The 13,632-nt window shown below is 43.6% G+C and overlaps 1 protein-coding gene across 1 annotated transcript; it reads right to left on the bottom strand.

Annotated features, from left to right (window-relative positions):
- Positions 1-2,094: 2,094 nt before the first annotated feature.
- Positions 2,095-8,484, bottom strand: LOC307256501 (protocadherin alpha-C2; the record flags this gene model as incomplete). Its single annotated transcript, XM_080035476.1, has 4 exons — positions 5,950-8,484; positions 3,204-3,262; positions 2,857-2,984; positions 2,095-2,420 (listed from the first exon to the last, which is right to left on the bottom strand). The coding sequence occupies exons 1-4, from the start codon at positions 8,470-8,472 to the stop codon at positions 2,095-2,097; spliced, it is 3,036 nt and encodes a 1,011-aa protein (XP_079891602.1). The 5' UTR covers positions 8,473-8,484.
- Positions 8,485-13,632: the final 5,148 nt, after the last annotated feature.

The following is a 13,632-nucleotide window of genomic DNA, read 5'->3' as shown; positions in this document are numbered from 1 at the left end:
TGCTCAACTACATTTCAGGGTTGAATAGCATTTACTGTACACTCTATACTCTACACTGTGTACTCTGCTGCATTTTTGACAGCTACATGAAATGCACCAGTGCATTAGAAATCCAGTAATATGTATGACAGTAAAAGAGTCACAGGGGCTGTTTGTATGCATTATGAACTTTAACTTTTGATACTTTATGTATTGTGTTGGCTGTTACTTAAATACTTTAACTTAAAATAAAGGTAATGCAAGATTGCAGTAAGAGAGTGTTTTTTTTAATATATTGTTGTACTGTTGTTTTAGCCTACTTGTACAGTAAAATATCTGAATACTTAAAGAAAAAAGCACCTGCAGGAAATATAATAATTTTTTTATTTTCTAAACATTTGTACCTCTTTTAATGGGTTTGTTTCTTTTGCGTGCTTCAGAACCTGTGTTAATGCGAGTTTAAGATGTGTTTGTGTATGTGTGCCATGGGAAGGAAGTGGAAGAAGAGTGCCTTCAAAACATCTAATACACTGCAGCAGTTTTTTTTATGGTGTCAGAGGCGCCCTCTGGTGGACGACTGAAGAAATTGCAGCTGGCTGGAAAATAACCACTATTCAGCACCATGGCTATGGACAGCTCCCTAAGGAAATGACCAATATGTGAAATGATAGTTACCTTCTGTTGAGTATAATGTTGAAACAGACTTCGAGATTTTTTACCTTTTATGCCAGTAATTACAGCAAACACAACACTTTAATTTCACTACAGTTTCACCACTAACAGCTTAAAAAAACGTGTTAGTGCCTCTTTGGTTTGTTCTACATGTGAAGACATGTTTCTTGTTTTGTTTCTGAATGGACTTTGTTGAGCCTAAAATAACTGTGTTTTTAAACTTTCAAATGGTTTCCTGTAAGAAAACCCCTGCACCACTTTAAGTACAAAGCTCCATCCCTCACTCATCTGAACATAAGCCAAGCTGACCTAAATACTGCTGTCCCTTCAGCCGTCCCCATGGATCACCTTACGGCAGAGAAGGTTAGCCTGCTCCTCTCCATGCTCTCTACGGACACCCCTTTTCTTATTAACGAAATTATTTTCAATCTGAGTCATACGACGACCTAATTACCCTACCCATTCCTGGCCAGCCCTCATCTGTTGATGTTGGGAACTCATTCCATGAGAAATAAGATGTAAAAGGGCACAGGGAGAGAAGCCACAGGCCCCCAAGCTCACATCCAGGTGTGGCATTTGGAGCTGAGCTTCCATTCCCCGGACGCTTGTATTCGTGTATGTGGTCTTAATTAAAGTGATATTTCGAGAGAGGAGCTTTCTGTTTGTTCAGTTAATGAACCCAACTATTCTCTGAGGGCAAATGGAAATGCAAGCACTCCAATTAGCATATGTTAGCATTTTACTATGTTTATTCCACACAGTGGAAAACAGCTTACAGAGGCAAAAAGGTTTCCACCCTTGTCGGAGTAGCCAGGGAACTTTTTCACCCCAAAATAATTGACTCAAGCTAATTAAACATAGATCTGTGAAACTTACATCTAACTGCTTTTTGCACGTAGTTCGACCGAATCAGTGTGCGTGGGTTGGGATTTGCCTTGAAGTATAGCAGGCCACACTTGCATGTGTAAGAGACATAAGAAAGACCATGTGAAAAAAATACTTTATTTTCATAAATGTATACATTACATGTGTGGGGTAAACTCCCCGTCTTTTCAGTTATCTGCATCATGGTGCAGCTTGCATATACAGTATCATACTATTTGTCATATTCACACAAGCTCTGTTAGCAAACAAAAAGAAAACACCTCTTTTCATGAAAACAAAAATATAAATCCATTGAGATGTGCAAACGCATTGTCCACTAATACTCTTTCAAAGCATTTGAATGGAATTGCTGCTTCAGTTTGATTGTCTAAATTATAATTGGCCATGTTGCAGTGACATGTTTCATAAATAGCCTTCATTATTTGAATTGCGCATCCGCTTGTTTTTCACACAACCTGTTCATCATATGTTCATTTCGTGTATCGAATTGTCTCTCTCTATTCCTTCATAAGAGGTTGTAAATCATTTTAACCACGCATTCATACAGTCATTGAAATGTCAGTCATTATATAGGTCATTATTTATAATCGCAGCCTCTCCCTGGGGGGACATCTGAAGACGCCGCTTCTTGCCAAAGGTCGAGAAGGAATTGTTGACGTCCAGTTCACTTCGATGTACTGTGGGCCTCAGGGTGCAAAAGCCTGACGGTGTCCCCGGGATGTACACGTTGTGGTGGTAGTCTGGTGGTGGGTGTGGGTGTGGGTGGGGGTGAGGGTGAGGGGGGGGAGGGATCGATGGCTGCTGCTGCTGGGGAGGAGGTGTGCACCGGGGAGTCCAAGGGCGCGGAGGGGGGACCCCACTGGTTGAAGGAGACATCTTGTAATCTGTGGTATGACGTAGGTAAGGAGAGAAGAGAAGCAAGTACTTCAGTATACAGTATTGTCTTGTAGTGACTGTAGTGTTCATTTTAATTTTAATAGGATTTTTCAAAAAACAATGTTTAATGCTTTGCGATCTGAACAATTAACAATGACATCACAAAAGAGGAGGTCAGTGATAAACCATACAACAACAGAGCAATTAGGATGGGGTGTGGATAAAACATTGCTTATGTTTTTGTAGTGAAGATATGTAAGACTAGAGCAACAAATTAAGGAAAAAAATAAAGAAAACACAACATCATAAAAGCAAGGAGTTGTACTATGTCTTATACAATACAATACTGATGTTTGGGTGAATATATTTTAAATGTAAATACATACGTAAACCGTAATGTTTGGGGTGTGGGTGCAAGCCGTTTTTGTGTTTGGCCTCTCGTACCTTTCGGGCCTCTCATATGAGTACCCCAGGTCCAGTATTGTCCAGGTCCCATGGACGTGACATAGTTTTCTGGGTCTGCATGCATGGCCTTACGCATGAGGGTGCCATCCATGTTGATTGAGTTGTAACTGCAAAAAAGATATCAGTCTGTAATGACAGCATGCTTTATTCATATGTTAGCTCCCTGTCTTTTATCTATTTTAACATGTTTTTTTTTAAATATATATATATATATATTCTTTAGATCATTTTGTAGGCATCATACTTGACAGTATACAGTACAATGTGATACTGAGAAAAATGTAAGGTTGTTTTACATTGACAAAGTGCAAAGGTCAAAAGGTTACCTTTTAATGGAGGAGTTCTGATTCTTTGTGAGAGTCCAGTCTGTGTTTGGCTGCTTCAGCTGTGTGGAGAAGAAAATACATAACTTAATTTCAACGTAATAAAAATGATGAAACCCCCTTGTAAAAGCACATAGTAGCACACTGTCACTGTCCATGTCTATTTTGAGAAATGTCCCTCTTTGAAATAGGGTTTGATAACAAACTACGCCTGTTCAGTGTGTCCTCTGGAATCAGTAGAGGACAGGTCAGCGATAATTGACATGAGGAACAGTCTGTCTCTGTGTTCGTCCTGAAATGGAGACATGACTCTCTTACATGGATCGCGGCTGCCTCCCTGTGGATGTTTGACGGAACAACATCGGAGTTGTTATTGCCTTCAGCTACGACTTGTCTGCCACTTAATTTTTGCTTTTATCCTCTGTGGTGCGGCGGGTGGGGTGAAGGAGAGCACCCGAGTGATATTAATTCCTGGTCTGACTCTCAGTATGGATTCCACGCTCTATTAATTCACTTAAAGTTGCTAACAAGGAGAATGCGTGGTAAGCGTATTATTAGAATCGGTATTCAAAATACACTCCTCGCCAAGTACGCACAAAACCAATTAGAACCCCACCGGGATGAAACGAAACATGATTTTAATCTTCAAAGGAAACCGTGCCAGGGAGGAAATTAAGAAAATTACACACGTCATTGTTTTGTGGATTTTCTGCATCATTTTACATTAATATTTGCCTGATGCTCCTCAAGCAAGGTTTTTAATTAAAAGTCTCACAGAGAACCTTGAAAAGTTTGCAGTCATTGTAGCTGTATATGCACAACCCAAGTCGGCCTTACACTGACAGCGAATACACTCGTGCACGCACCTGTCCTGCGTGTCTTACACGCCGGGATGTGTGTTCAACCTCTCCCTTCGCCTTCAATTCGTCAACGTGCAGCCCTGCGCACTTACTTTGTGTAATGCTCATAAAGCTTCACTTCCATTTGCCATTGAGATTTAATGTGTCACTGACGGCCTCGCGACGACTCATGTGGGTATGCTTAGGGACACCACCGGGGTGAATTAAGATAACCAATTAACGACAGGAAGGACACTTTCTCCTGGTGGAGCATATAGCTGCAGGCAAAAACAATCACCGTGACCTCGAAAACCCTCTTGTGGCCAGGGGTGGATGTGCCAGTGACCGAAATGACATTTGTCAGTATGCCTGGTATCGTGGCTCTGAGTCTTTGTCCCTATACACGTTTTGATGAAAACGGGGAGTCGACAATGAGCATGAGGCACATATGTACGGTCCGCTGCCCCGTATTTTAGAATTAGAAAACACTGGTGTGTGGTTGGTATATCGTGCCTCCGTAAATCTCCTTTCTCCTTGTCTCCTTCCTTCCCCTCCTCCTTCACCGTTTCTCTCTTCCCCACCCTTGCTCGACAAATATGAAGCCACATCTCTCTCTCTCTCTCTCTCTCTCTCTCTCTCTCTCTCTCTCTCTCTCTCTCTCTCTCTCTCTCTCTCTCTTTCTCTATCCCCCTCGCATTCTAAGGAAGGATAACGCCGGCGCCAATCTACAGGCGGCCCACGTCTGCGTCCAGCCATGTCCTTGCCCCCTCCCCTCTGGATGTCCTCCCATGTCTCCCCAAAACAGACCATTTGCCATTTTTCATCAATAATGGGCAGGCCCCCCCTTGCGAATACGCCACATTGTGTGTAGTATAATGGTCCAGCCGTGCTTGTGCCCTTGAGGCATAGTTAGTGGGGTTATCTGTCCTATATTGTTAGTCTGAGAACGAGAAGGCGCTTCTCTAACCCGACTGGTCGAACAAGAATTGTCTGAACCCAAGGATGATGAATTAAAGCAACTGCCATTCACCTTGTCCGTCGTGTATTTAACCTTGACTTTGTTTTTTTGTCCAAACTCATGTAGGTGTGCTGGGAGCAGGTGTGTGTGTGTGTATGTGTGTGTGTGTGTGTGTGTGTGTGTGTGTGTGTGTGTGTGTGTGTGTGTGTGTGTGTGTGTGTGTGTGTGTGTGTGTGTGTGTGTGTGTCCTCATTGGATGAAGAGTGTGTGGCAATGCCTCTGGATGATCTACACATTAATCTCACAGGCCACAAACTACTATAATTAAACCCATGAATTGTTAAGAAAAGCTATTTTCCACGTGTAATTAATTTGAAAAAAAAAACCTGTCGTAAAAAAACACCTGGAAATGTTACCAAGACTGAATAGACGAGTCAACATGAGCTACAGCTCCTCTTCCTACCACAGAGTTATTGATATCTCAGTTCTTTCAGATGATAATACATATTATGCGCGCACCATACGCTTCTCCTTTCTATCTTTCCTCGATAGGCTTTTACACTATCATTGCCACGTCAAGTACAATGTTATCTCCTGTCGTCTCTTATCAACACTATCATAGACTGCAATATTAGGGGCAAATTGTGTCAATTATTATAAAAACAGTCGATACAACCTATTTAAACTTCTCAACAAGGAGATGAGAGGAGAAATGCCATGGTTTTGCACAGCTTTTGATCAAGTTTAGTTTTAATCTGTCTGGCATGCGCGATTTGACCTTCAGGGGAGAATGTCACAGTCTAGATGCGTGTCAGATAAATAACTCAAATTGATTTCGTTATAGCAGCGAGTGAAATGGTCGGATTTGAATGGAAATTGAAACAACATTAGCTCTCGCGTTTTGTATTATACCATATCGCAGATTCCACTGTACGACCCTGTCTCACTGTACCTCGTTGGGAGTAGTTGCTCCGTTGTTCACAGATGCGCTCCGGCTGTGCGAGTTCCACGAGTTTTCTGCGCTCTTCGCCTCGTTGTTCCTCGGCGTGCTGCCGGGGCTGCACGGCTTCAGGAACATAAAGTCACTTTTGGCAGATTCGGGGGTCAGGCACACTTTGTAACAGTAGGACTGCGAGAGGCTGCTGTTTCCGTTCACTTCCATGCAGTTCGTGGGCACTTTGGCCGCGGAGGAAATCTGCAGGTTGAGGTTGGATTTTTTGAACACCTCCGGGGGTGGCTCTGGCTGAAACCCCCCGCAGCAGCAGCAGGCGAACGGGGGGAGGTTGTACCCGCTGATGGTCTCCCTGTCCTTGTAACACTTGACCCCGGCCAGAACGATAATTGCCACCAGGAATATTAAAGATATCGTGCTCAACGACACGATCAGGTAGAGAGCGAGGTTTGAGGGGGGCTGTGGGCTGAGTGTGAGGTCTCCGAAATCTGACAGAGACTCGGGCACGGTGTCTACCACTGTGAGCACAATAGAGACGGTGGCGGAGAGCGGCGGCTGCCCGTTGTCCTTGACTACTATTACCAGTCTTTGTCTCGTGGTGTCTTTCTCCACTAGCCGGCGTATAGTCCTTATCTCGCCCGTGTACAGAGCCACGCTGAACAGCCCAGGGTCTGTAGCCTGTAACAACTGATAGGACAGCCGGGAGTTTTGCCCCGCGTCCGCGTCCAGCGCTGTTATTTTAGTAACCAGATACCCAGCGTCTACTGACCGCGGAACCACCTCTGTGGCAACGGTGCCGTTCTTTGGCAGCGGGGATACAATTACAGGTGCATTGTCATTCTGGTCTAAGACAAAGACGTTGACGGTGACATTACTGGCCAGCGGAGGGAAACCAGCGTCCTGCGCCTGGACCAGAATCTGAAAGTTTCTAAGTTGCTCATAATCAAAGGAGCGCAGTGCGTAGATATTGCCGTTGTCAGAGTTGATTGAGACATAAGTGGACACGGGCATGCCCTGAATCTGACCCTCGAGAATGGAATAAGACAGATAGGCGTTCTGGTTAGAATCGGGGTCGAATGCACTTACAGTGCAAATGGAAGCGCCGGGGGCGTTATTCTCGGTCACATAGACAGTGTATGACGGCTGAGAGAACCGCGGGGGGTTGTCATTAATGTCAGACACTTGGACGACGATTGTTTTCCTGGTGGAGAGCGACGGAGTGCCCAGGTCCCGCGCTGTGAGGGTGATGTTGTACTCGGACACCGTTTCCCTGTCGAGGAAGTCGCTCGTCACTAGAGTGTAATAGTTTTTAAAAGACGAGTGGAGCTGAAAGGGAACGTTGCTCGGTATTTGGCAGTCAACGTTCCCGTTCTCTCCCGAATCCCGGTCCATGACGCTGATGACAGCTATCACCGTGCCTGGCGGCGCGTCTTCCTGAACAGGAGTGGACACTGAAGTGAGAATGACTTCGGGTGCGTTGTCGTTCACATCCTGGATGTCCACAAGCACTTTACTGTGTACTGCCACAGCCGAAGGTCCCCTGTCCTTCGCCTGCACATACAGCTCATACACACTGGCTTTCTCATAGTCCACAACGCCCTTCACTCGGATTTCACCCGTGTACGGGTCCACGTTGAATAGCTCGCGCACCTTGAGCGGTGCGTGCCCGCTAAACGCGTAGGTGACCTCCCCGTTCGAACCCTCGTCCAGGTCTGAGGCGTTCAGCTTCAGCACCAGCGTACCCCGCGGAGCGTTCTCCACCAGTCTCGCCCGGTAGACTGAGCGGTCAAATACGGGCACGTTATCGTTTGCATCTAACACTGTGATTGTTATCAATGCTGTCCCAGAGCGTTCCGGTGACCCCCCGTCAAAGGCAATCAGAACCATTTCGTGCTTTTTCTGCTGTTCCCGGTCCAGTGGCGTGTCCAACACAAGCTCAGCGAACTTGCTCCCATCATTGCGCGTCTGGATATTCAGTATGAAGTGCTCGTTCGCGCTTAGCTGGTAGGAGCGTAGAGAGTTGGTGCCCACATCCTGGTCTTGTGCGCTCTCTAACGGGAAACAGGAGCCGGGCGCAGCCGACTCTGTGATGTCAATGTTAAACTCGCTCCATGGAAAACTGGGGGAGTTGTCATTCACGTCCAAAATCTCCACTTCCACTCTGTACAGTTCTAATGGGTTTTCAATAACCACTTGTAAGTGTAAAAAGCAGTTCGGGCTGCGTTCACACAGCTCCTCTCTGTCTATCTTTTCGTTGACAAAGAGAATGCCGTTCTCCAAGTTCACTTCTAAATACTGCTTCTTTGCGCCGGAGACTATACGAAACCGACGGGCAGATAGCCTGGCCACATCCAAGCCCAGGTCTTCGGCGATGTTTCCCACAAAAGCTCCATGCTCCAGCTCTTCGGGGATGGAGTACCGAATTTGCGCAAGAACCAGGTCCACTACACAGGCACACAGAAGCAGACATATAACCAGTCCAGTCACTGGAACCCAACTGCCTCTGGAGAGTCTCTGATCCATTTCAGCGGCGTGCGTAAAATCACCTCACCCGGACATCTTCCGCCGCATAAAGTCATTCATCTGTGCTGCTTACAGATAAAAGCAGACCCTGTTCCAAATAATAAAACATAAAAAGAATCTTCAGATCTAACTTTGTAACCTCTATGTGTGTGGCTAACTTTACTGAATAGTTAAGCGGCAGAAACAGGAGTAGAGAGAAAAAAGAAGACTCTGTCCGTCTCTGTTGTGCTCCACGCGCAACACTGGTGGTGTGTGAACAGGGGGAGGCTCGCGCTTTGATATTCCAGTGTATTAGACGCTCGGAGGAGCTGGTGGGGAGGCGCGCGCGCGTGTGTGTGTATGTGTGTGTGTATGAGAGAGAGAGAGAGAGAAAGAGAGAGAGAGAGAGAGAGAGAGAGAGAGAGAGAGAGAGAGAGAAAATGGGGGTGAGCACAGCTACGTATTGGAGGACGGCGACGCCAAGTGCGACTCTAATTACTGTAGACGTTTAACCCTTTCCCATCCTCATGTCTGTTCCGCTGACCCATTAAAGAGACGAGAAGGCGTAAATTTGACACCAGACGTCAGAGCCAGATTTGGATTAAGGGACAAATTGTGTTGTGGGTGTCGCTTTCTAGGCTGCATTTAAGAGATGAGGATGGACACGGATTTGTCATGGTGACCACACTGCACTATGTAGGCCCAGGGTGGCAGAGGTGGCTAACATTATTTTACTTCATTATAACCCTCATTATAGTTTCAGCAAGGAATAAACTATTATTCAGGGGTCCCACATGTTGCAATGTAGAAACATAAACACTCAGCCCTAGGCACTCTTTTCGTGTATGTGTGTGTGTGTGTGTGTGTGTGTGTGTGTGTGTGTGTGTGTGTGTGTGTGTGTGTGTGTGTGTGTGTGTGTGTGTGTGTGTGTGAGTGCCTCAAATGGGCCAGCAGTGGTCACTGCCAGTGGGCTCCTGGGATCCTATAATGCTTTTTAACGAGAGCCCTTTGAAGATGAATGCCCACATTGCAAAAACAGCCATATTCATTAATAATCTCACACTAAATTGGGTTTCACCAAAAGAGTCTTTGATGGGTCATCATGGGGCATTCCATTTCAATCAATAATTAAATGCGTGCAAGCTACATTTCGGAAGCTTAAAATGATTACAGCGACAAACACGAGCGTCCGACACACTCATACAAATGCGCATTACACGAGTTTAATTCACTTAAGTTGTCCTGAACATGTATCAACACAATCAACATAAAAGCAATGTCACAAAGCCATAATCATACTTGTCTCTAAGCAGGTATTATAGTTGGGATTAGATAAACGTCACATAGGTGTTTACATGTTTGGAGATTACAGAAAAAGGCGAGCATGGGTGCAGCGAAATGTTTTCGATGACTACAAAAAGACTATGAGTGAGTTCAGTAGAAGGAGAAAACTATAGGACAAAGGGAGGACAGCTCGGGCCTCTTAAGAGTGCAACACATGTTCGCTCAGTTCTAATCTTTTCCCTGTAAATCCCGGTCAGTTTGACAACCACTGAGGCACGGATGGAGGGAAAGGGAGAGTGAGAGGGAAACTAAAGGATGCCTTTGTGAATTGGGGTTCGTCTCCACCAGGCAGACACGAGTTGCATCCTAATGTAAGAACGGTGGCTTGAAATCTCAAAGTGTTTTCTCGGGACTGACGACTCAGCCCTTTGCCCCACCACGGTAATAAAAAAGAAGAAAGAAAAGATAAAAGAGAGAAAGAAGAATACAATATTTCTGTTTCCTATGGAAACCTGGGGACTGCATCCTCTCTCGAAATGTGTGTTTAAGGCCGGTCCTGAGTGAGAATAACTGGGGAAAACATTGATGTTATGATCTTTTCACTTGAAAGAATCCAATGGAGCTGGAGGGATTATTTCAACATAGAGATAGTGGTTGATGTGTGACATTTCTCTTTTCAGCCATGATAACCTTAGGAATTGGGGAATGGATGGGGGGGGGGGGGGGGGGGTAGTTTCTGTATAATTCATGCTCAGTGTGGTATTTAAAGGGCGTGGATAGCAAAGGTCACGACTTGTTCCTGCATTAAAACTGCAATAATAACATGCTACATTTGGAATAATAAGACGTTATAATAAGTCTCACTTATATTATACATTCCCTGAGCATAGAAATGTGTACACCCGACCTATCTCTTCAACAAGCAACCCCCGAAATGCAACACCCTCCCCTTTTCAGGAAAAAAAAACTAAAATCCCCAGGTTTAAATAAGCAGAAAACACAATCTGCTTGCAGACTTAACCTCAAGCAGATGGTTAAGCTTCTCCAGAAATGATTACATTTCTGGAAAAGGAAAAAAGAAAAAAAAACACCACCACCACCACCACCAGTTCCATTGCTTTCCCCTTCTTTTTAATTAACGGAGTGAAGGATTAGTGTGCAGCTATCCGGGATCAACCGTTCTCCGACGGAAGAATACAAATGTTTTGTGATAAATAATCCCAAAGCACTGCGGCCGTCGCTCCCTCGGTGCCTGTTACATTAACATGCATTACACGGAGCATTAAGCCGCTCTCATCCGCCCCTATCGCCTCGCTCACCCCATTGTCCGACAGCAAGACAGCCATTACTTTCTCTGAACTACCGCTCAACAACCACCTGACCGTGACCCGTGCCTCAGCACTCTGCAGTGAGTGTTTCAGGGTTGAAGAGGTGACGGTGGGGAAAGAGGGTCAAGGACTCCCATGGTTGGAAACTTTTTTCTTGGATACTTTTACGCACTAGGAAATAAAGAAGCATGTGTTCATTTATTTGTCAAGTGTTTTCAGTTGAGCACGTTTTGTATAGGGTACGATTCATTTGACCCACACTCTGCATAATCGAGGCCGACAATATAGATTCCTGTGTGATCTTGTGGCGCCATCTATTGGATACTGCCTGGTAAAGTAAAGTTGTATGGCAATAAGTATAGGCCTAGTGTAATCTCGGTGACATTTCTCATTAACAAGAGCAATCGAAGAGCCTTATAAAAAGGCAAAGTATAAATAGACTTGTTTTTACCTTATCAATATATAATCATAACCAACCATACCTTAGTTTTTATTCTATTTTATACTATTTTAACTTATCACTTGTTTATATATTGTGTTATATTGTATATATGATAGTCACTGTTCGTTCATTGTTTATTGTCTTATTCACCTTATTCATTGTTGGTGTAAAACCCTTCTTGGCAATAAAATCCTTTCTGATTCTGATTCTGATTCTGATTCTGATTCTGATTCTGATTCTGAACCAACCAACACACACACACACACACACACACACACACACACACACACACACACACACACACACACACACACACACACACACACACACACACACACACACACACACACACACACACACACACACACACACACTCGAAGATTTGGATGAAATTCTTAATATATATAAGAGTTCAGAGAACACATTTACAGCAAAAGATAAACATGTAGCAATTGATTGATACAGATTATAATGTATTCAATCTATTGTACAACTAGGATACATTTATGAAATAAATAGCCCAGAGTGTTGATATATTTCTATTATTGATTGATAATCCCTGTACACCAGTAGTGCCCAGCCACAGGGATGATTAGCTATGTTGTTTTTTTGCACCTACTGTCACCAAAACCTGCTACATTGCACATCTTAACCTTGACTTTTGACCTTAAGGTTGTTCCAGCCTGATCCACATTTGAAACCAATGATTGAAAGCACACTAGACTGTAGGCAGCGGGGTATTTGCACATACACGATATATGACTATGAGTTGAGTGTATAGGATGTATTGGTGTTGCAAAAACATAAGCAATGTGCGAGGAGAAAACTATAGTCTACTTTACAGGCTACATGTGGCAACAAATAAGATGACATGATGATCACCCAAGGTCTGTCTTCCTCACCATGGCTATGTCTCAGACCAGCAGTGCATGTCTTCATTCATAGCTATTGCCCATTTCCCCATCAGAGGCCTTTAGTCGTCCACAGTTTGAAATCTGTCTGTGGTCTTTGTGCGCCATCTACTGGATATCTATCGGCATAACATCCACTTTGGCTGAAGAACTTCAGGCAGCGTTTATATTCTAGGACTAAATATGGTATCTTCAGATGTTTTGTCTACAATTTCTTTGTTTAAAAGCAGTTTTCTGCATCGTTCTGAAGTAAATTGTATTAAACTTTGTATTAATTTATTTTAAATGTAATGGACTAATGGAAATGCTCTCTTGCCTGTCAATACATGATCAATGTCCCTGGAAAACTAGACACTAAAACTACATTAGATTGATTTTTAATGTTAGCATCGTCCACAATAAAGATGGGTTGTTACAATGTAGTAATAGTTTTACCAGTGGGCTTATAGTGTGCATTGTGGCTATAGAGGAGTGTTATATTGTTTAATGGAAGAGACTCAGATGTGTATAACATGATTTAAAAAACATTTCTAATCTGATGTACCATATACTATAAGCAACTGGATAAGCACCGATCAGTATTTGCCAATGAAGTTTCAGCAGTGGTTGCCTTGTCCCCATCAGAGGCCATCATTCGTCTGCAGTCTGCGATCTATCTGTGGTCTTTGTCCGCCATCTACGGGATATTAATCGGCATAACAGCCACTTTGGCTAAATAATGAGAAATTCATGCAGCGTTTATATTGTAGATTTGCTGTAATCAGATGTTTTGTCTGAAACCTCTGTGTTTAAGAGCATTTTTTTCTGAATCGTATCACAGAAGGAGAAAGACTAAACATTCACGGGCAGCTGCTCTTGTAAATGCTACTACTATTATTAGCAGGCCCAATTAGAAGGTTGTATTTAATTATATTCCGTTGCATTGTAGTAGTTGTATTTACTTTAGAAGTTACATTATTTAAACTTTAAAAGCAGTTTATTGATTAGGTCAGCATTATTGCTTACAATACATGACGTAGGCTATGAAAACATTTCTGTCAAATAGGAATTATCAGTAAAGATCATAGTTATGTATTCAAAATAAGTTTGCTCAATTGCATTTTATTATTATTTTGAGCTAGAAGTAATACTGAATTTTTAAGTGAGTGTACTGCTTCCTCGCTTCAACAGTGTTTCCCTCAGGTCAAAATCAATACATTGCAAAATGTTGAGCCAG

Source organism: Ammodytes marinus, assembly GCF_949987685.1.
Source record: "Ammodytes marinus genome assembly, chromosome: 10".
NCBI lineage: Eukaryota > Metazoa > Chordata > Actinopteri > Uranoscopiformes > Ammodytidae > Ammodytes > Ammodytes marinus.
Note: the sequence above shows the minus strand (reverse complement) of the source record. Positions and strands in the feature narration are given on the sequence as shown.